We start from the raw sequence: 24,061 nt of genomic DNA on the forward strand, positions 1-24,061 counted from the left end.
CTAAAAAATGCCCCAAAAAGGGTTCTGGTTTTCAAAGTTAACTTTCAAATGATATGCTCAAAGACCTGATTGCCTCAATCAAAAGAATTTTGATATCTAAATGGTTGTGTATTTTAGGCTCTACCATCAACCTTGAACCATCAGGAAGCCTCCAGGCTGTGGAAGTTATCTTCAGGATTTTATAAATGATGTTGTCCATTTCCATGAGAACTGAAGATGGAGAGATTTGAAAGAATCTCATTCCTTAAAGTTCATCACCCTGACTAAGCGTGATTAAACACTATAAAATGTAACATTATTTGCTGATAGAAAATCAAAGCATTTGCCCCCAGCATGCTGACATTTACAGCAGTGGAGAGCATTTGCACATTTTATGCTTATAATAACAGATGAGGTATGAAATGGATTCTGATAATGCTTTGAACACCATGGAGGTCTTGTCATTTATCACAGCATATGAAATTGCTCTGGATCTCTGCCGTTATTGTGATATACTTCTATTCACTAAAAGTAAAGAAAAGCTTTATTTCTATGATGGATGCTGGATGAGTCTTCAAAAGTCCAATAAGCAGGTTCTCTTCAAGTAAGCCCTGCTGCAGTGCTAATCTCATTTCTCACAGGGTTTTTTTAAAAATTAAATTTTCCTTTCCTTTCCTTTCCTTTCCTTTCCTTTCCTTTCCTTTCCTTTCCTTTCCTTTCCTTTCCTTTCCTTTCCTTTCCTTTCCTTTCCCTTTCCCTTTCCCTTTCCCCTTCCCCTTCCCCTTCCCCTTTCCCGTCAATAAAGACTTGAGTAGATAAATAGCTGATATGGATTGTCTCTAACTCCTTACTGCAAAGGCATGAGATTCCCTCTACTGTCTTACATTTCTGTGAAACTATGATATATCACAAATAAACAGTTACGTGGAGAAATCTCAAGAAGTTGCAATTCAGTCTAAATTTTAGATGTATGCAAGTCAGATGCACAAGTGTTGCCAGAATATTGCTTCTAAATAGTCTGCCTTCCAAATCAGTACTAGGATTTAAAACTTTTATTTGGTGTGTGCTTGGACTCCTTTATTGAAGGGTACTAGAGAGTCAGATTCCCTTGGGATGTAAATTTTAGCTTTTGGGTTTTTTTGCATCTGAGAACTAATAGCTGCCAGCACAATTCTGGCTCTTTGATGTCTCTGGACTATATTCCCTCCTTACTGAGAAACTGAAGATTATGAAGAAGAGTAGAAAAGATCTTAAGAACTGATTCCCACAGTTTAAATATGTTTTAAATTTTTGAGAAATCATCTTTGAATCTTTACACATTACCTCCTCTCAAAAGAAGATTAAATGTAAAATAGTTGTAGCCTACAAGTGAGGGGCCATTCTTTACAGTCCTCTGCACTTAACTGAGAACATACATGGAGGCATACTTTAATTAAAATGATAATTTAAATGATTAAAAACATTAGATAGACACTTCAGGTCCTGAGTAACCTCTGAACAATGCTTTAAAGCAGTTTAAGAATTCTGTTTGGAAATCTCCAGAAGGCTTTGGACATCTTCACGTTCTTCCTTCATCATTATGGTGCACTCCCAACCTTGGTACTTATTAGTCTATCATCTCCCACTCTATCTTGTATCTACACTGTAATTGGATGAAGAATTGGCTTTCTCTTCAAATCTTGATTTAGACCATGATCCTAACAGCCACAAGATGCTGAAATACTGTAAAATAGGAACTATTCAGATGGAATATATATGGATGTTTGTTCTTCCTGGCAAAAGTGACAGGTCCTGCACTTGGATCAAAACAACCAATGTTACAGGCTTGGGGATATGTGGCTGGAAAGCTGGATTGCAACAGCAAAGCAGCAGGTAATGACTTGATTTCTGAGAAGTCAAGGTCAAAAAGCAGGTTTTGTGCAGGCAAGACTTGGCCTTTTAGTTACAGTGGTGATCATTTATAGACCTCTGCTCTCCTGTTGAAGAACACAATAGCCACATAAGTTCTTTGGACACTAACCATAGAGAAACCTTCAAAGTATGCCTGTAGGTGGGAGCATATTTCAGTAGCTGCACTGGGAATGGTGGATAAAAAACCATTGCCTTCAATGCTGTCACACAACAGGCAGCTACCCCTCTGATATTTTTGGACAAATAGTGATTCAGACTTCATTCAATCTCAGTCTTGTTTATGTAGCTGAGAGTAATCAGGTGTTATATTAAAGAGCTGGGCAGCAAGTTCTAGTCAGAGTTGTCTTGTGTGCTGATAATTGCAGCAAGTTCCAACCACTGCCAATGTCAAAAGTACTTTATAGATCTTCAGTGTTATTTGGTCAGCTCTCAAAATCTCACCCTCTGTGATCATTATGTTCAAGAGTCTTTTGCCTCCACGTTTATATTTTTACTCATCAGTGGTACTTATGAGTATCTAATCATGCCACATCCTGTCTGCACTCACCTTACCTCTAAAGCAAATAGCTCTGTCTCCGCACAGCACCTCAAACTGCAGTCAAACAAGTGAATTAAACAGTGCAGTATCAGCCAACAAAGCGGGAAAATACATGCAATTCATCCTTGGGAAAAGTGGTTTCTGTGCTGGTGCACAATACAAAGTGTAGTTTATCTATATCTACATAGTTTAAAACCTGGGTTTGTATTTTTGAGATAAATAAGAAAATAGAAGTGGATCCTTCCTTCTAAGCCACAGTAGTCCTGAATTTTAGACTGAACAGTTGTTGCTGATATGAAATGATTATAATCAGCTATTGCTGTCAAAGAAAGACCTCCTCCCCAACTTGCTGAGCTAAGACTGACATGGACAAAGCATACTTACACATTTCCCACAGTGTATATTTCCCAAAGTTATACATTTCCCACATCTTGTGTTTAAAAAAAACAACCCTGAAAACTTACCTCTGTTGAGAACATGATGGATGACCCTTTACTGACCACTGCAAGCAGGACTGGGATTAATCTTCTACTCAGCCAACAGACCTGGTACGTCAGCTCCGTTCACCTCCATATGAGATGCCATGTAGGTATAACTCTGTATAGCTCAAAACACTGTTGTACAGGCAAATGTTGCTGATATACATCACTGTATATCATTATTATAATAATTTCATAGACCAAAAAAGAGAATATGCAGTAATTTCATAAACCCCCATTATTTTTAGTGTTTGAATGAAGTGAATGAAGTGTTGGATATTACCAGAGGATACATTAAAAAGTAAGGCACCTGTTCTATTGTGATGCATTCCTGTTAGAACTAATGGAATACCTGTCTTGAAGTACTATTAAACATGTCTTGAAATTATAAAAAAGCTATCTTTAAACTCCAATTAGAATAATACACTAGTGAATAGTAGTAAATGTAGTAAATACACTTCTCTTGCAAATAAATTCATTGGAGGGCTTGCTTTCCTACTGTAGGCTTTCCTACTGTTTTCAAACTCTAGCTCCTGCTTTCCAAAGACATTGATGGTCTCAGCTAATTTACCTCATGATCAACAGCAAGTGTCTGTTCACCACCTTTTTACCATGAGATGGTTCACAATCACTGCTTACCCAGGAGCACAGAAAAGAGCACACTGTTTAGCAGTGAATGTATTCCTGAACTACAGCAGTATGTGCTTTGTAGCAGGGATGGTAGTATTGTCACCCAGGAGGAGGAGGTATCAGGGGAGAGCTTTGTAAAGCTGTGGAGCCAGCTGGGATGCAGAGGCCAGGTTGTGCCTGACATTGCCTTTTGTTTCTGGTTGTTTCAGCTTTCTCTCTCCTCAAGGATTAGGATACTTCTATGTTGAAAACTCTCCAGATAAATTAACCTATTGGATCATGTTGTTATCATCTACCACACAACACTATTAGCAGGTTGTAGGTCCAGCTGAAGAATTATTTAAAGCAGCCAAGTTAATTTGGGTTCTTTCTTTCTTTTAACTGAAGTAACTATTTTTATTTACAGTCCAGAAGCTATTTAGACAGGGTTTGTCTTTCACTTCTTTCATCCCCTGACAGAGCAGGGAGTCCTTAGCTATAGAGCTTTTAGGGACTGTTTTGCTGGAGGTCATAAGCAATCTTTCCATCATTCACCTTCTTAAAAAGACTCTCCTTTAACTATATACTATTTTTGAACCTATGCCCAACTGTCAGGGCAAAATGCATGGTGGAATGGTTTTACAGATGCTGTGATGACAAAACATGAAATTTGTTCTTGGTTTTGAATTCAGGAATGTCTACAGGTCTTCCAGCCTTGCTTAAGCATAACCTGTCTATCCCTTTTACATGCATGCTCAGTCACCTTGCACACTCAGATAAATCTGTTTTCTAGTTTTCATGATAAGCATTCCTTGCATCACCTACTAGATAGAGGGGTGGCATCTGAAAATGTGATTTTGTCACTCATGGCTGACAATAGGAAAACCACTCCTATACCTCTAGTTTTGCCCTCTCAACAACACACAAAGTCACGACCATATTACATTTATTGCTATAAAAACACTTCACATTTTGTAGTAAAATATATAAGAAATTGGTGTCATCTTTAAGTTCAGAGGAAATGGACCATTTAATGTAAAAACATGTTTTTTGTGACTCATAAAGGCTTATCTTCAGTCTTGCCACCCAAGGTCCATTCTCAGTTAGTGAGCAACATTTGAGCAATCTCACACCCCATTAACAATAATCTCAGCTATGCCTAATTTCCTTCATTTTGTACATCATGCAAAAAACATCTTTCTTAATTGTTTTACAGCTGACAATTAATACTTTAACAGTTACAGTTCTATGTGTGCTCTGGCTCTGGCTCCCAGAAATCCTACTGGCAGGTATTGTACTCAGTTTTGCCTGAGTTGCTTTAAAGTAACATCTTGATGACTGTAGTTTTAGTAATAATTGTAACACACAGAAGTTAAATTATTCTTTGCTAAATAGGTTATCAAACAGGTTACACATTTTAATAGGTAGTAAACAGCTAAATTAAGATAACATGTATAAAAAAAGTCTAAAATCCTACTTAAATCAGAGCCAGTGGAGGTTCACAAAAGTACAGATTTCTTGAGTTTGTAACATGATTAAGATTTCACCCTACATTGTGAAAAAAAACTTGGGAAATGGTCTTACTAGTCTACATTTCTATAAGAAATAGCAAAGTCACCTTTCATTGCATTGCAACAGGTAGTGATGACAGTGACACTTTATGGTGTTTTTTTCCTGCATCTAGTTGCCCTGAGATACTGAAAAGGATGAATGTATTATGCATATTTTGGTCATTCCACATCATGTACTTACTGCAATGTGATTAGTGACCTTCGTATATTGCTTGTCAAAATCTCTGTTACTGAGATCTTCTTCAACTACTGAATGTAACCAACTGTGGGAAGTAGCATGATTTATACTTGATGAAATGCAGCAACACTACATAATAATATAGAAAATGGAAGGAAGACACGGAATTTTTAGATGAAAAAGCAGGGTTAATTTTAGAATTCTAGAACATAAATCCTTGAATTTGACTTGTTATATTTGTCTGCTTTTGTAGATAGGAAGAAGTAGACTGCATGTATTCCTGAGTTATCCTGTCAGTTCTTGTCATTCAGTATATGCACTCTTCTACTTCATAAACTCATTTGTCCTTTTCTTAACAGTATCATGTCAAACCACCGTCTGCATAAAATACTGAGCTTACTGTTCAGGGAAAACAGACTATAGACCTGATATTGTTATATATATAAAGTATGGTGCAAATACTTTTCATACCAGGAGGTACCATTTTTTTTTTCCAGGCAGAACTGTAATTTTTAAGTTAGTAAGGTATTTTTAAGACTTTGATAGTAAAAGCTAGAGTGGAATGTGTTGCTCTAAGACTTGGCTTAATTTAGAATGTGTTCTCCTTCTATCACCTCAATAGCATAATAACACTGAAACATCACTAGTACAATTCTTCCCTATGATGGTGAAATAAACATATTCTGTGATGAAAGAAGGTAATTGTACATTTCTCAGCAACTGTGTGATACTCATGCAACATTCATCTAACGATACAAACCCAGGAAGATGAAGGAGTCATGTGATGACAAACCCAAACTATTCATGCACTTAGGAAAAGTTGCATATTAGAGATATTACTCCTTTACTCCACATGCCTCTCCTTTTGTAGTGACCATCATGGTTAAGTATGAATAGCCCTTTTTTTCTTTCCTGTGGTCTTTTTCTCCACGTGGGCTGTGGATCCCATTTCTGAATGTTCCTTCAGAGTGTCACTGCACTCACGGATCGCCGATGGCTTCCATGGTTAAACTTGTCTTTACTTTTAGTCAGTTTGCCACCATACTGTCCAGGAGTTGCTAACCTATTGGGTACAAGAGGGTAATGGCCAGAGGAAGGTCCTGCTGAAGAGTCTGTGGCAGTAGATCCTTCCTCTGCCCACTTATTAAAGAAATAGTAGCCTTCTTCAAGTCTCAGTTTTCCGAGAGGATTTGCTTCAGAGGCAGAATGTTCCTGACTTTCTGTGTCCTCATGAGACACAGCTGCTGCTGCTGGATGTAAAAATGGTGACACACATAAGTGGCTGACATTTTGGTCAAGGTCATAATTAGATGCAGGTGATGCTACGGGTACTCCAGTAGTTTGTTTTCTTGATCTTAATTTCTGGATTTCAAGATCCCGTTGCCCTTTAGGAAGTTTATCTAGTTGCTGTGCCTTCAGGATCAGAGATGCTCCAAAAGTTCCTCGTAGAGCAAAAATAAAGAACCTGAAGAAATAGAAAGAGAATTGACTGCCTTACCAATGGATTCCTTCCATAATTTACATCACTTAGCAAATCTAGTTGATAATTTTCCATTGCTCTGCAGACATCTGGTAGACACCTGTGTCTGGAAGACGAAAGGTGACTCTTGGATCTTAATGAAACGTGTAACTATACATTATCTTGGTCTATATAGAGTAGACCACATGTATATAAATATTAAATAAATGATAACAGAAACATTTGATTGTTGAACAGGGCAAGACAGAAACACAGAAGCTCACCAAGAGATGCAGTATTTGAGGAGACTGAGATTCTATTTATATTGCTACAAGGGGCTAAAGAAGGGATCTCAATTTAATAGATAAACTCATAAATTTAAAAACCTCAGCTAAGGAAGCAAAATAAAAAAAAAAAGAGAGCTTATATAACTATATATTGTGTGCAATAAGAGCACACATCCTCTCTCCATGTCACGTCAGTTTTGTCTGGAAATAAGAATCTTTTTCAAAGTATCTTTCTAATAGAATTTGACCTTTTTATAGATGACCTCATGATGTATTTTAAAACAAACACACAGACTCTTTGAAATTTCATTAAACAAGTTGCCACCTTCACATCCCGCTGTTATATGTGTATGTGAACAAGTATAATAAGATTAAAAAGCCTAACTAGCTAGATTAAGTACAAAAAGGGCTTTTAAGGCAGTAGATTTCTCAGGCCTATTTGCACAACTAGAAGTGGATAAATTCATATTTGATGTGTCTGTGCTCAAGCTGATCAGTCCTGTAGAATCTCAGGTCTGGGAACTGAGTAGTTTCTGGTCATATTTGGGCAGCTAAGAGGACAACTACAGAGAACTCAAGTCCATCTGTGTAGATCTGATGTGAATGATACTGTCTTCTGTCTTTCCTCTCAAGTTGTCCTCAGTATCTTCTGTGCAAGTTGCAGGTAGACCAGAGAGGAAGACAGGGAAGAGAAGAACTGTGTCTTCCATCCCGTGAACTGCTCTTGCCCTTCCCACAGCCCTGCAGGGTGTGAGACTCAGTTGCCTGTTTAGCTTCTGCAGGGTTTCCTGGCAGACCATAATCTGCCTTCCACAGATGGAAAAATGCATCTGGTTCATATGTTGAAGTCTTCCAAGAGATATGATGCCTCCCCTTGCCAAGTAATGCACATGTAGTTCAGATCCCTTCCTCTTAACAGACGCAGAGTTTTAATACCTCGTGTTTGGCAGTTTGTATCCCAAAACAAACTTCAGAGTCAGTTTTGAGATGCAGATGCTCACAGAATGCACTACAAAGTACTGCCAGACAGTGCTCCAGGAAGGGCCTGTACAAAGGCAAGGCACAGGCAAGCTCCCCCAGAGTGTCTGCAGCATCTCAGAAATGTCAGCGAGAGCAGAGGGCAGTAGCAAAAAGAACCAAAGAAAGCAAGGCTTTTAAACAAAACTTCTCAGAAAGAAACCAGAATCTTAAGAGTGCAGCTGGTTTCTAAAGGAAGTGAAGGAATTAAACCTTAAAACTAAGTATATTTTAACAAACACTGTTTTCACCACTGCTGTGATATGCTGACAAAGCTAAATTGTAGCAGAAAGTGGGGGCTGGATATTCTGTGAAGACTCTGCAGAAAACAATCTGGAATATCTACATGAGGAATAGCAGTTCTTCAGCTTGGAAAATATCAAGATATAAATCTTTAAGCTCAATACCCTGCTGAGGCAGCAACAGTCTTAACCTTGTTGAATTCCCAAGATGGAGATACGAGTTCTGTAACCATGTGTTTGTTGTAGCTCTTAGTAGAGAGCTCAGGATCAGAAATGACACTGTAAATGAGGGCTGATAGGAAAACAAAACCACACAGGAGCAAAACAGACTGGAAAAGGATGCCCTGCCTAGAAGACATGAGACCTTACTGAACAACGTGTTGTTTATCCTGACCTGAAGTTACATAATGTAGCATGAAGTCACAAGAACATGTCAAATGGGGAAATAATAATAATTTGAAGAAAAATATTATCTAGTCTTGAAAGGTTTCTTTTTAGACAAAGTTAAGGCTCAGATTCCAATGCCTCAAAGCACTTACAAAACCAGATGCTAAAAATATATCCCTGATTCTTGCACCAGTGTGCTGCACTGCTTCATGACAAGTAGGACAAGAAGCAGACTAGTGAGATACTCGGTAAGATTGCAGTAAGATATTAGTAAGGTTTCTTTTATTGGCCAATCACAAATAAAGGTTTAAAATAAGTGATGCAACTCAGAGAAAGCATATCTGCTTAAAGAATGATTAAGGTATTAAGCACTAGAAGTAATAAGGTTACTATATGCATATATGGGAACAGAAAATCATTAAGTTTTACAGGTATTTGTTTTTTCAGTGTCCTATCAAAACAATTATTCCTCTCCAAATATTATTCACCCTCAGTTAAAGTCATCTTTAACATACCCAGATTGTCACACAGAGTAATGCAGGAAATTGTTTAATATAGAAACATATTCTTAAATTTGGCTTAGTAAGGTACTGTAATATACTTAAGGAACAGAATACATTTTGTAAATCTCAAAGCACATAGGAATATTTCAAAGACTTGCCTTCTAATCTTAGTCACTTCAACAACATTGTGTTTAGGATAGTGATCCATTATGCAGCAGATTTGTACTGGTAAACTTTGAAGAGCCCAGAAAGAAAGGTTTTCATGATGGGAAAACAAAATAAATAGATATATAGTGACTTATCTAGTGTTATATAACTGAATAAATCAATGGTTCATGAACTGGAAAGTTGAACCCAGGCATCTGACTTCCACAATGATCACTTATCCCCGTGAACATGTCTGCCTGACATATCACATATCCATAGACATTTCACTCAAATGCCTAGAAACCAACAAAATGAAAAGTGAGAGGAAAATGGTGCATCATCCAAACCTTGGCAGGAGTGCGATGACTGGGGTAATAAGGCACAGTAAATAGAAGGTGGGTTCTGAAAGCTGTTTCTCCATAATCCAGTACGGGTTGGTGGGAGGGTTGCAGACCACACAGGTGGCATTGTAGATCAGAGAGAAGACGAGGTAAAACACCACACTTCCAATCATCGCTACCAACTGGAACAGGGTCTGTAATTGTATGAAATGACAGTGATGCTTGTGACTGTGAGTGGAAGATGGGAGGGTACAAAGACAGATTGGAAAAAAAGTATCCAATAGTCCATGCTACTGTCAAGTGCAGTATGAGAAATAACTGGAAATCCACTTACAAAACAACAGTGACAGTGAATACGGTTCGTTAAGAAGCAGATTGTCTTATACTGAAGTATGTAAAAATTGTGTACTGTCCTGTTCAAAGGCACAATAGAAGGAAATTCTGTTGCTGTGCACATGAAAGTATAATCCTGAAGCTACGAATGAATTCTGACACATTGTGAAGTCTCAGTGCATCTGTTAGTTACTTTTTGTGACTTGGAATTCAGATAAATTACTCTGAAAGACAATGCCATGTCTAACACAGTATGTTATGTTCATGTAAAAGAAATAGTCACATGAACAGGACAGGTGAAACACATACCCATGTTTTCATTTCTAGAGCCTGATGCAAAAGAATGGTCAGGAGGGAGATGGTATTGATGGGGTTTCCAAAGGAAAACACATCTATATCAGAGTCTTCGTACATCTAGAAAACAGACAGACTGTGATGAATCTTGACTATTTAGAAGTAATTTCTTCTGTTTTTTTAAGGATGGGAGAACAAGAATAGTAATGACTCTGGTACTTACCAAATAGGGGACAAAGAAGCAAATGAGGCTCTGATAGAAGGCATCCAGCATTGTGAGAAGAAAAGTTGACAGCTTGTATATCTGCAGGAGTTTATGGATAAGTCATTATAATGGGGCACACATCTCTACTCTGTCCTATAGACATAATTGCTGCCTGTTTTTCTTTCATTCAGACTACTGATTATAGCTAACTGGTCTCCATGAGTAAATGCCTCCCAAGCATCTGATTTAGATTGAAGCCTTATTTCTGAACGGACAACAACAGCTCTTGTTTCAGGGTGGATTAAATGCCAAAGCAACAACAATGACCTCTTCAAAATGGTAAAGAACATATATTTTGCATATATCAACAGTTCCTAAAAAAAGGAATGGAAAGTCCTACAGAGGATTCTCAAATTCTGCACTCCCTTGCCCAGGATTTTCAAAACATCATTAAACACAATGTGAACCACGTCAGTGTTCATCAGTGCTAAATATCACAGTCCAGGATAATGAAAGTGAGTATCAGGAGAAAAAGAAGTGAGAAGAATTCCTAAGTACCCTGTAATGCTGCAATTTAAAACTAAGGCCGCTTCAAATTCTGCTCACTAAGATTTTCAGAACTTCCTGTTAAAAATGTTGAAGCAGCTTGGGAATAACTGCTACTCTTCTCTACATAGATGAAAACCTTATATGCATGTCTATATATGTGTACTCCTCACAAACATACTGGTTCTCATCAGACTGGTTCTCTAAACCTGACAGGTACACTGAGGGAAAAAACACATTTCATGCATATTTCCCGAGGATTACCAATACTGACTATAAGTAAAATAACTAAATAAATGAAGCAGCTTATGCCTGGAATAGCCTTGATACCAAACTATGACAAAATCCTATGTGTATCAACAAGTGTATTTCCAAATCTGAGAGCAGGGGAGAAAAAGTTGGTTGGTTGTTGATTTTAGAGTTTGTATTTTCTTGTCCTTTTTTGCTGTAACTTTTAAACAAGCTTTTTCTCTTCAGTAAGTTGAGTGTTCAAAGCACCAAATCTGAGCTGAGTTTAATCAAGGATCAGCTAAACTGTCTTTCCCTCATCTGTTACATTTCTTATCCTGTTTTATTTATTTCTCCCTATGTCTTCACTGCAAAATTTTCTATATACGTGGTGCATACAAATGTACATACACATGTATTTGTTTCATTATCTCATCTTCAGATCAGAAACATCAAACACAGGGCTGATTCACTAGCATATTACCTAAAATACTGCAGCATTTTGGTATCAGACTGCATTGCTTCAAGTTTTTAATGGCAGAAGCAAGCTTCTCGTTTACATCTCCCAACTATGACTAAACATTCAGCCTTCCTTCCAGGAAACAACTTCAATCATATGTTCCTTACTAATTCTTCTGACAGTAAACTAGAAACCAGATCTGGATTACTTGGTTCTAAATAAGTCTAAACTCCACTTTTCCTTCTCTTCTTGCAAAATCAAAAAATATGTGGTCCTTTAGCTTATCAAGCAGTTATTTCGGCAATCAAGACATACCTCTGAATTCTGTCCACTCTTGTACAATTCAGGCAAATCTAGAAGAGTTTCTGCAGAAACATCTCTATCCAGGACTCCAAAGAGGAGAGGGGGTACAGAAGTGAAGAAGAGATTGAAAAAAATCATCTGCCAATAATCTATCATCGTGCCACCTGAGAACCCACAGAAGAACTGGTACCAGAAGAGCAGGTTGACGTAGCTCTGTGGAGAAGCACATGGAAACACAGTTGCCTGTTACAAGCTGAACTGTGGCTCCCCACACGTGCAGAAGCACATCCTTTGTGCAGATGTGATTTCATTTCTCTTTGGGAGTTGTGAAGTTACATCTCTCCTGTGGCCTCTCCTTTATGTCCTCTTCCTTTCCCATGCTATTCCCTACTATTACAGTTAATCTGTAGTTAATCTGTTAATGTATAGACAGTCTATGTCTCTCACAGTTCTACCTATGAGGTTTATGTAGTACATTGGTTATTAACAGAATTTCCCAAAAATACATAGTTTTGGTTAAAATGACTGTCAGCTCTGCACTTTATTCCATAAAGCACTCCACAGAGGTCTACTTCACACTGATCCACTGTGATACAGCTTTTTAAAAGCTATTAGGTTTCTTTAAGAAAATATCAGAGAATAATTAAAAGTTCACAGCTCTGAGCACCAGATTTTAAAATCCTTTTACAAACTAGTTGCCCCTGGGGAATCAAAGGCCTCCTGCTCCCTAATGGTAGGGGGAGATAATAGAATGGCAGCATCTCAGTCTGGAGAGCTATTTCTCATTGCAAATAAATATCCTTAGAGTTCAAAGGACACCTAATCAATTAAAAAAACACCCCTTTCTATTTCCATTACTAATTTTAAGAGTGATAAGAAGGAATCTTTATTCAAAATTATTAAAAAAAATCCCAACAGATACTTTGGATTCTAAGTAAATAGTCTTTCATGCTCAGAGTGCGTTTCATGTCAAATGGACTTGTTTGCACAGTCTTGTAGAAACTGTATTGCTATCAGTTTTTTTCACTTTACATTCTTCTTCAATGCACAGTTCATTTGCATATACATTAAATTTTTAATAAAAATGCCAGATATGACTGCATCATTACTTGCAAGTGGTTCCTATCAAATTATATGCAAAAATTCAGAGGTTTCACAGGCAAACAATTCTTAGTGCAGAGTCATCTTCTATATTCCAGCACTAATAATCTGCTCTTTCTTATGCAAATTTTATTTTGAGGCTCTTGGATATTATTAATAAACCTTCTTGAACTATCATATAAAAGTTACTAAGCTTTGAGTCCTTTTTCCCCCTGGAATAATGCTATTTCAAAATATGTTTAGAACCCTTATTTCTCTGTGTTTTATGCAGCACATTACTAGGAAGGAGGTAGAATACTATAAACTTGCAAAGTGAAGAAACAGGAGCTGTAGCTTCGTAAAATGTAAGAAAGTATATCCTGCAAAAACAAACTCAAACCAAAGAAGAACCTCTCTGCTCTGGACTTAACCCTTGCTAGGATGAAAATGTCTAAAATTTTAAGAACCTTACCACATTTTTGTAGAAAAAGTAAATCACCATCTTTGCCAGGCGAGAATAACACCAGTGTCCATGGACAAGAAGGAGTTTTTTGAGGTGCTTAAATCGGGATATTGCAAAATCACTAGCCATCACAGCCTTTAGTAAAAAGAATAGAAGTTAATTTACAAGATATCTGTTTTCACACCCACTATGATGCAATTTGAACATGGTCATTGCAATGACTTCTTACTATTGAATATTGTATAAAAAACCAAACCCACAACCTTGAGAAAACAGCTGGAACTTCCTATCTCTGCAGAACTCTGCATCTCAAGAGAATCAGGAAGGGGGATGCGTGGAAAAGGATTTTCAGTAGAAAACACTGGAAATGCTATAGCAGAGATGATTCGGAAACCAGATGCTAACCTAACACTGGACAGACATCTGGTAATTTTCCAGACTTATGAGCAAATACACGTTTGTCCATGCATGCTAATTGTTGGCTCAAAACACTCTTTTTTGACTGGACCCATAATTGCATCCTGCATATTAATTTACGACAGTAATCATGCCAACTTGCATTGTTAAGGTGATGCCCAAGAGTACAGGGCTATGAATCTTATTAAGCAGCAAGAGACTATGTGACAAAAGAGGAAAGGGAATAAATTGAAGGGATACCTGCATGCCTTCTTGCCCAGATATTCCAATTCCAACATCAGCTGCTTGTATCATACTTACATCATTTGCACCATCACCTGGAATGGGAAGAGAGGAGGGAACAATAAAGTTCAAGAAAGGGTACTTAATACAAAATGCCTCTATCAGAACAAGGGAAAAACACTAGCTATGTTGATAAACAAAGACTATTCTGTGCATACCATAAATCTTAATTAGGGTAATTGATACTCATCATCAAGCAACCATGACCTCTAGGCTCTGATCTTGAATCGAACATTCTCCTTCCCAGGAGACCTGGATCCACCAGGGCTAAGTTTGACGTTGAGACCAGCTGGGTGATGCCATGGGCACCCTAACACCATCTACATCTACATTGTTTTGTGCATTTCTGCTTGGTGAACTCCATATGCTCAGCAATGTGCTTTGCACTACTCCACTGAATTCTCCGTATTATAAATTTGATTGCAGTTGACAATGTAACAAGCCAGTTTCAGGAGTTATTCTGCTCATTTCAACTTGCAGCAATAGGTTAAACACATAACCAAATTTCTATGGAGAGAACAGCCATGGTTGCTGCCTGCAATGTAGAGATTGTGAGTTAGGTTAGCTAGTAAAGCAAAATAAATGAAGCAGAAGACTGAAAGCTTATATTTTGAACTCCAAGGCAAAGTGAGAAAGTTTGAAATACAACAGACTCTTCCTTTGCCATTTGGTCCACAGATGATATTTATTAGTTTTAAGTCATAAAAAGTCCATTCTTCAAGGATTTTAGTGGGATCCCTTACAAATGGTGGAACATGAAAATAAAAAACTTTTCATGTTATTTGGAGGCAAAATGGAAATCATAGAATCATAGAATGGTAGGGATTGGAAAGGACCTTTAGAGATCATCCAATCCAACCCCCCTGCAGAAGCAGGGTCACCTAGATCAGGCCGCAGATGAGTCAGTGTTTCTGGAGATAACTCTATTTTCACCAACTGGGTAAGTCTGACAGGAGAAGAGCTTTCTGAAAAGACAAAATGGTGACTACTATTGACTTCTTTCCATTCTCACAGAGAGGGCATTCTGGATGGAATGTGTATGCTTTTTTACAGATACACATGAAAGGATCTACTGGAGATTCTCAATTTGGAGTGCCTTTATCTAGTTTAAATGGGGGCCAGATTTACTCAGTGAAAGCTGAAGAAAGACTTTCATATGGTTTTTGATGAGGAAAGGCTATTCAATGCGATTTTTCCACTGTATCTATTTGAGGCAGAAGAAGCAGCTCATACAATATATTCCATACATTTCCATAATTCATAAAGAATCTTCTTCCCCCTTTCTCAGGTGAAATTCAGAATGGAGGTACCTATTGACAGGGTCATCACTTTAAGCTGCCTCCGGACGAGCTTGACCACCATACTCTTCTGCAGAGGGGTGGAACGGCAGCACAGCACCGAGCGGCAGTACTTCGTCAGCTCCAGGAACTTGTCCTCCAGGTTCCCCTGGAAGATGATGTTCAGCGTCCGTCCATCAATCACTAGTCCAAACTCAGGACTGGGGGCCTCAGAGGCTGAGAAAGATGTTGGGATAATGCCAAAAAATTTCCTCTGTGTTTTTTCAGCCTCATAATTCTTCCTCACCTCTTCCAAGGTTAAATTCAAGAGAGACTCACAAGTTTCCTGTGAGAAAAGAGAAGTGGTTCTGGAAATAGTAATCTTCATCTCTCTTTATGGCATAGCACCTTACAAAGTGTATGTTTGTATAATCATGCCAGTGGGTCTAAGCCTATCAGATAAACATTAGGGAAAACTGTTTGGGAAATGCACCGATTCATCAGATTGGAGATTATTGCAACGACGTCATCAAATCCTTTAGTGAAAACAGTGTGCCTCTTATCAGCTAGTGAACTGTAGTGAGGAATTATTTTAAAAGAAATAAAATTATCTTCACATCAGGAGAATGTATTTGCATTTGCAAAGCTGAGAGGTCGGAATTTTCTGGAGGAGATTTAAAAAAAACTACTTCTGATATGAATGATGTGAGATATTGCAGCATTTTCCTCCCTCAGAAATAAACAGTGCTAGAGAAACCAGAAGTCCAGATTTTCAAGATTATCCTGTGACTTTGAAAGTTGGGCTTTTCTAGGTCATAAATCAGGTGTGTGTCACAGTCAGGGAGACAAAATAAAGCTTCATATTGCCCAGTGCTGTGCCTCAAACACAAACTAAGTCTTTCCCATTTAGCAAATCTGCCTCATTGTGGACCAAAGTCCCCTTTTGAGATGGAAACAACAGGAACTGACTTAAGTATCAAAGCTGAACAGGTTTAAGGAGAGCACTTTACTTCTCCCATATAGATCTCCTACATTGACATATCACTATCAGAGAAAACCCAGAATGTTCTGAAAGTTGTTTTGCTGCCCGTTAGTATTAAAAGTTCCCTTTATTTAGCACTGAATACCTGAGGAGCTAATTGCTCCCTTTTCTACCTTTTCTGTCAGCTTTATTGAGTGATGACTCAGTTCTAAAATGTTATTTTCACTTTATGTTGCATAAGGTACATGAGTAGGATGTTTGCAAGATTTAAATTACACTTAAGTGGGAGGTTCTGCAATCAAAGGTACCTCTGACATCTAATAAAACGCTGCATCTAGCCTGCACACTTAAAACCTCTGAAAAACACTAAAGCAGCAAAATCTTTCTGTGAACAAACCAAAAACTGTAGAGGAAATTCCTGGTTTGCCTTGGCTTACCTTTTTTAAACAAACCCCCAAAACTATCTACTTTGTGTTTCTTCTTCCTGGAAGATATATACTTTTCCATGTTTGAAGAAGCTACTGGGCTCAGAGGGAGAGAGAGTCCCTTCCCACCAAAGTCAGTTCTAGGGTTAACTTTGGCAAAAATAATAGCTTAAATGCTTTACTTGTATTATTTGTTTTTTGCCTGCTGCTGCCATTGGGACACTCTTTCAGAAGCAGTGTCCTCAGCTTCATTTTGCAAGGGAGGGAACTAAATCTTATTGTGGAGCCATGCCAGCACCCACTGAACTGCACAAGCACCCATATATTTGCAGCTTGGACTGTCTGTATCCAGGGCTGTACAGGGTGTTACAGGTAAGTGCACACATTGCCTGTGTTTCCTGGAGCCAGGGTGGTCCCTCCTGCAGCATCACTTCTCTGACAGAAACCATCTTCTAATTTCCATCCTAAATATATTCATTCTGCCTCCCGTTAAAGCAGATATGCGTATCAAATGAAATTACACATTGAAGCAAGGAATGTATTCCGTGCCAAATTCCATATCATCTTTGCATGTTTCCCTATTTCTGTGACATTAAAAGACAGACACATTTGCATAGGATTTTATTCTTGTTTGGAGAGCTACTAACTGCAGACAAAAGCAGTTAGAAAGTAGGCCATCAAACTGCTCTACACAATTGCCTGTCACAAGAAAAGCTGTCAGTATTTTAACTACATTTAATTAATCCTCAAAATAGCTTTATAGCTAAAGGAAAGCTTGTATCAGTAGTCCCTCTTCTATGAGAAGAAAAGCTGAGGCAATCAAGACCAGCAACTTGCCTAGTCACAGAAAGTAGCCCTATCTTACCTCCTCAACCTCCTGTCTACCCACAGAGAGGCTCATCTCACAGTAACTTCCATTACTGCTGAGCATGGGCTCCAAGTGTATGCTGCATAAAAAGGGCTGAGCACTCTCTGGAAAAAGGGCAGAGGCTGCTGCCTGGGGCACCTCAAGGGCATCCAGGGCTGTATGAGAAGAGGTCACCAGTGAGAAAATAAAAAAGGGCATCACAGATAGCTTTTTGGACCCTGCTTTAGGGCTCTAGAAATGATCAGGGCTGACTTCTTCTTAGCAAACAGGTTGGATTTAACCATAATGGCTGAACTCTCTCTCCTCTAAATCCATCTCACAACGTCATCTGTCCCACCAAGACGCCCAGAGGGATGAGGTGCTGGGCTGTGCACAGTGGTGGTCACTCTGCTTTTAAAAAACAAGACATGGTTTTCCTGGTACTCTCTTTATGTTGCTTTACAACCTGCAAAAGCCAAGGTTGCTTTCCTAAAGCCCTATACTTTCGCCATCCTTAATGGCTTTTCCTTCTTAGAAAGTTAAGACTTTATTTTCTCTCTTCTGTTCAGACCATTCCAGGAACAGCCATAGATTCAGATGGTTTCAGAAATAGCCATAGATTGCATCACAGATTGTTCACCGTATTTTTAGTGAGTCATAGGAGCTGACAGGCGCACCCTTGAAATGATTATCCTCATTTTGGAGTTAGTTTGCTTTGGCTACTGCCTGACCTTCTTATTGCTCATGGAAATTCAGGGAGTATCTGTGCACATCAACAACTCTGTGTGCCACCACAGAATGTCAAGAAAGTGACTGTTTTTAACCAGCTCTCAATTATATTTAGGTTTCCAAGAGGGTGAAATGCTACTTACACAAAAAGATACTGGATTAAATAGTTCACTAAAAATTTCTTATTAAGCCTAATCCTGTTAGGGAATACTCAAGTAGAAGGTTCTGGATTTAATCAGACCTACACCTGCATACTTTTTCCAGACTGACTCAAACAGTCCTTTCCAATTATCTTCCTACAGATATCACTTAGGGTTAAAATACCATTGCAACTGAAATTTCCTCTGCAAGGTGAAAAGGTGGATATCAATATTAAGGAATTGGGCACTTAAACTGCATATTACCTTCTTACTAAAGCTTACTATTCAGGTGATTTTAAAAAAGAATATTTTAATTTGGACAAATAATTGTATTTTAATTGGAACTCAGCTGTCTTGTCTTTAAATTCATCCTGTTACACATGGTCTAAAGAGTTTCTGTTCTAATGCTGCTATATGGGTTTTGGATTGGCTGTTTTGTGTTGAATGCAGTCTGAAGCAAAACAGTGCCAAGCTGTAAGACACAAAGAAATGGAAAGATTGCAAATTCTGTGCATATCTCTGTACTCACCTTATTTTCAGTGTTAATGGTGAAGACAGTGTCTCTCTGGTCCAGGAGCTTACAGGAGTATGCAATGTTAACTGCTGTTTCCTGTTTGTCCCCTGTCAACACCCAGATTTGTATCCCAGCCTCTCGAAGGGCTGCAATAGTGTCAGGCACTCCATCTTGCAGACGATCTTCAATCCCTGTTGCTCCTGGGCAAACAGGAAAAGAAGAAGTGAACTAGTTTTTTTTCACTTTGAAATCATGTTGGTGTTTTTTTTAGAAAGTCTTTGAGCTCCAGTTGTGACCCTGAACTTATCAAGAGCTGAGTGAAGGTATTGTCCAATAAACAAACACACAGGCACAAGATCTGCGTTTGGATTAAGATCTGAATGTTTCAGCAATTATGTTCTGGCTCTTCATTTTACTTGTTGCTAGAATGACATATTTCATTCCTTTTTAATAACCTAAAATGACAATGTACTGTCAGAGGAATTACACCATATGCATTTTAAAGTACTGAGTTAAGTTATGTCGAAGCAACCAGGAAAGATGAACTTTGACTATATAAATGAATGCTGTCCTTATTGTCAAATTATGTGCTTCACCTATCAAAGAGAGAAGAAATTGTGCAATAAGTTTTCGTTTTGAAAATGCACAGACTTCAAAGCAGATGCCAACACCCATCCTGGTGGCAAATCATCCTCTGAATGCTACAATACTCCTCATCTCTTCCACTAGAGGTCAGTTTGAAGATGCTCTAACTGTGATACGTTAAAAATAGGTATTGAATTAAGCTAAAAGAACACTTTTTGTGAACTAAAGTATGAAAGCACGCAGAGCCTTAAGAACTGGCAAAGGTAACAGATTCTGACAAGATCTACATTACCTCTTATGTGGTTCTGCTTAAGGCATTTACTGTTATTACTCTAATTCTTTAAATCACTGCAGAGATTATGAGAAGTCATAATGCTAATAGCTTGCAATTACAGAAATTCAGGATAATGAGGTATGGGCACAGATCGTATTCACAAGAAGATGAGACTGAGATAAGTCCAAAAATCAGTCTTAAAGAACACAATGTTTGGAAACAAAATAGAAAAGAAAGCAGTGAAGTGCTTCATAATTTAACAGAGAAGTGTTGTTAGATACAATGATGATGGATGATGCATGTGTCAATTAATGTAATGTTTAACTTGAAATATCCTTTGACAAATGTAGAAAGCAAACACAATGGCAATGCATCAACAGCTGGAATTCACTACCAAATATGCCCATGTGTTTAAGTGACCGGTTTTGTACTCTAGCTATCAAAGTTCCCTTGGAATTTGTGCTCAAAATTGAAGCTATCTCATAATATTTTATAAGTTTATCTATGGACAAAGACATGTGATTGAATTATGGGAACTTCACGATCTACCATGTCAGCCGATGTTCTTTGCTCCTGGCATGTGAGAGTTTCAGTACACTTTTTCCAAGTTACTGCTGCTCAAAATGCACAAGAACTTGTTTAGATACTATCACTGGTCTGTATACCCTAGCCTTGAGATTTCCAAATCTCAGAAGAAGATCTTTTATATAAATTAGTATAAGCTGGTGTCTGTCTACTTGCCAAGAGTATCACAGGAGAGCGAGTGATAGTACAATGACAATTCTTATTTTTAACTACCCAGCAAGGTGAGTTTGGTCTCCAGATTCTGTGCTGTCTCCATTAACAGCTCATCTCTGTTGTCAATTGCAGCTTCTGCCTCCCGACGAAAATTGGCCCATTTTCGAAAGTCATCTTCATTCAAGACCTGCACAACACAATTTCAACAGAGCTCATTGTTAAAATGAAACAAGAGAATGACAACATTTTGGATCACAGAGACTTACTTAACTCCCATCCAAGCTGGTAAAGTAATGTGTTGCCTTTTAAATAACACAAACTTTTCCAAGAGAAAACTATAAGAACTAGTACTAATGAAAAAATTAGACCTGCCCTCCTGTTGTATAAATGGCCTATGACTGAGACTTAAAAACATGACCCAGAGAAACTCTTGATCACACAGCCCCTTGGTTAGTACTTTGAACTAGAACATACTGTTTCTGAAGGTTGCTCTACGTTTCTCTAGAGGATGAATGTGACCTCTTTGTGGCACATGACAACCTCCGTATTGAAGTATCAGGCTAAGATGTACTAACTGAAGCTGAGGGCAAGAAAGCTGAATGCCAAACAAAACAGGAAAAGGCTAGCCTCTCTGTGATTTTTTTCCTTTCAATCACTGTAGAAAAGCTCATCTAGAGTTATTATAAGAGAAACAGAAATTAAGATTTTGAGATCGACCAAAAATCCATATGTTCACATGAAGAGGAAGCAAAAAAGAAATCAGAGCAATCAAATAGAAGGACAAGAAGATGGGCTGTCTCTGTCTTGTTCTCAAAACCAGAAAGAATGGTAACCATTACATTTTTCTAATACATTTGTTGACATGTACAGAGCAAAGCTGTAAATAATATCAAGCTAATGCTCTCCTGCCTTCTTAGCTATGCACAGAGTTCGTAGGCCATCACGGGCATAGTAGTCCAGATGCTTCTGTGTTTTTTCTTTTATTCTTTTCATTCTCTTCTCTCCACTAATGTCAGCTGTGAAAAAAAGGAAAAGGTTCCATATTTTAAACACATATCATTCAGACCTAATGGCCTAAGATTAACAAAGAGTGGGCTTTAGAGAAAACTGGATTCCAGTATAATAACATTTCCTTTAAAAGCTCAAGAAGTGTTGTCTGTTCATAATCTGAAAGCTTGATAAAGATCCTTGTTCTCCTTGAGACATTACTTATTGTTTTTTTTGTTTGTTAATGTTATAGCACTGCTGTTGGCAAGCTGAAATACAGTGGTCAGGCTCTTGTGACAGAATTATTACAGAGGACACGATTCACATGTGTTAGAGCTGTCAGCGAATTTTAATTAGCTCACTCCATATCCTAAACACCACTTAGGTTAAATAAATACCTCACTTCTGATCTGAAAAGACAGCACTGGAAAAGCTTACTCTTCCTGCGTATTTCTAATGCCTACATATAATATTCCATACAGAAAAAGGTACTGCAAACTCCTTGTGCACTGCAAACTTCTTGTGCTTCTTTATAGGAGACACAACAGAAACAACTCATTGACTAATTACCTTTGGCAGAGTCTTCCAGCAAGTCCATTACAACAGAATCAGCTCCTTTTGTGTAGACAACAATCTCCTTTGTCAGAGGATGTCTCACCACTACAGACATCCTTTTCCTTACTGAGTCAAATCCCAAAGTGTAGAGAATATCGAAAGTCAGGAGTGTGCCTTGGGGCAACCGTACAGTCACCTGTTCAGGAGTACGGGACACTAAAGTGAAACTGTATGCCTGGGCAGCGTAGACAAGTGCTGCCTCATCTGGGCTCTCAGCCTCATAACAAAAGTCTGTTGGCAAAGAACTGTTAGTCACAGATTTAAAAACCTCATCCAAGGAAGCATTACCAATATCCATACTGTCCTTGCCCTGGAGCTTGTCATCTCTACCACCAGCACAACAGTCATTGTCATTATCACAGCAATCCAATGCAGCAAGGTGCTCCTCAGTGTTCTTTGCGCTGAAGCTGGCACCTAGTTCTGAACTAGACTGAGATGATGAAAAAGACTGACTCAGGCTTGCTAATTTTAGTCTTTGAAATATCTGATGAATCTTCTCCAGGGTGATTCCTGAAGGTTTTATAGGTGGTGGGACTGTGACCTAGAAATACGAAAAGACCAAAGATTATAAATAACTAAATGCCAACTACAAAGTACTTCTCAAACCCTCAATATGGTTTTCTGTATCTAAATAAAATCATAAAAACTATTTTTTTCCTCCCCCCATCTATTTAGCTGTGGTGGGAGAATGCAGTGGAGGAGCCATTAGTGAGTTGGCATCCAGATTTGATGGTGATTTCTAGCTCTACCTGTGAAACAGAGGTGAAATCAAGCCCCTTGTACTTCTATGAATGGTCTGGGAGATCAGAGAAAACCCACTATGTTCAACATCTTACAATATATATAACATAAAATCTATAAAAGAAGAATTCAGATGCTGTGGTAGGCATAGCTATTAGCAAACATAAAAAGCTGTGTTAGGAAGGGATATACACTGTCAGAGAAACAGTAGATATTACACAAAAGGTGTAACTAGAGAAGAACCCCCAAATAAACTATTTTTCACCATTTCAGGTTTCACAACACTGCTCAATGTTGTTATACGGCAGCATAATCAGTTTTGATTATATACTTAGATTACCCTTTGTCTTGGCTCAGTAGCTGTGGAGACCAGGACTGTATTGCAGATGGCAAGGGCAAGAAAAAAGTCAGTAAGGGATGTGGAAGACTTCATATTTATAAAAGGAGAAAGGTTTTCAGTCTGGAGTGCAGCTTCTCTCACTCGCCTCAGCAGCCTGCTATCGGGAGCCACATCCTTTTCCTGGAAAAGAAATTGCTCAATGAGGCTTATTCCCATTTAGCTGTGTTCCTGAGGAAGAGCTACCAACTTGATAGCTTCTTCTTAACTCTTTTTAAATTTACACCTAGAATTATGTAAGGTAAATAAATGCTTTTTGAACTTAACATCTAGGGAAAAATACATTTCTAAAAACTGCATAGCTAGATCATTAGAAGGAAAAAGATGATTTCAGAATTTAACTTCTTTTGAGATCTACTAGAAGCAAGAAAAGTTTGTACTTGATTCCCTAACTTTGAAACTGCTGACTGCTGAATTAAGGGATAGTCCAGAGGGAAGTGGATTTAGGATCTCCCACTTCAGTGTGGCAGGTGATTGTTATCTCAATGGAATATATATTGTGTTTATGCCTTAGTTATAGCAGTATCACTTTTTGTTTCTAGAGTAATTTT

At 38.2% G+C, this 24,061-nt stretch overlaps 1 protein-coding gene across 1 annotated transcript in view; it reads right to left on the minus strand.

Moving 5' to 3' along the window:
• Positions 1 to 6,228: 6,228 nt before the first annotated feature.
• The window catches only part of ATP10B (ATPase phospholipid transporting 10B (putative)), a 50,217-nt gene continuing 32,384 nt past the window's right edge, over positions 6,229 to 24,061 (minus strand). Inside the window, 13 exon segments of the mRNA XM_062002750.1 lie at positions 6,229 to 6,730; positions 9,655 to 9,842; positions 10,291 to 10,395; positions 10,499 to 10,579; positions 12,030 to 12,230; positions 13,570 to 13,695; positions 14,218 to 14,294; positions 15,570 to 15,882; positions 19,189 to 19,373; positions 20,831 to 20,957; positions 21,680 to 21,786; positions 22,304 to 22,913; positions 23,454 to 23,633. Coding sequence (XP_061858734.1) covers positions 6,229 to 6,730; positions 9,655 to 9,842; positions 10,291 to 10,395; positions 10,499 to 10,579; positions 12,030 to 12,230; positions 13,570 to 13,695; positions 14,218 to 14,294; positions 15,570 to 15,882; positions 19,189 to 19,373; positions 20,831 to 20,957; positions 21,680 to 21,786; positions 22,304 to 22,913; positions 23,454 to 23,633 — 2,802 coding nt within the window.

This window comes from Colius striatus, chromosome 9, assembly GCF_028858725.1.
Source record: "Colius striatus isolate bColStr4 chromosome 9, bColStr4.1.hap1, whole genome shotgun sequence".
Lineage (NCBI taxonomy): Eukaryota > Metazoa > Chordata > Aves > Coliiformes > Coliidae > Colius > Colius striatus.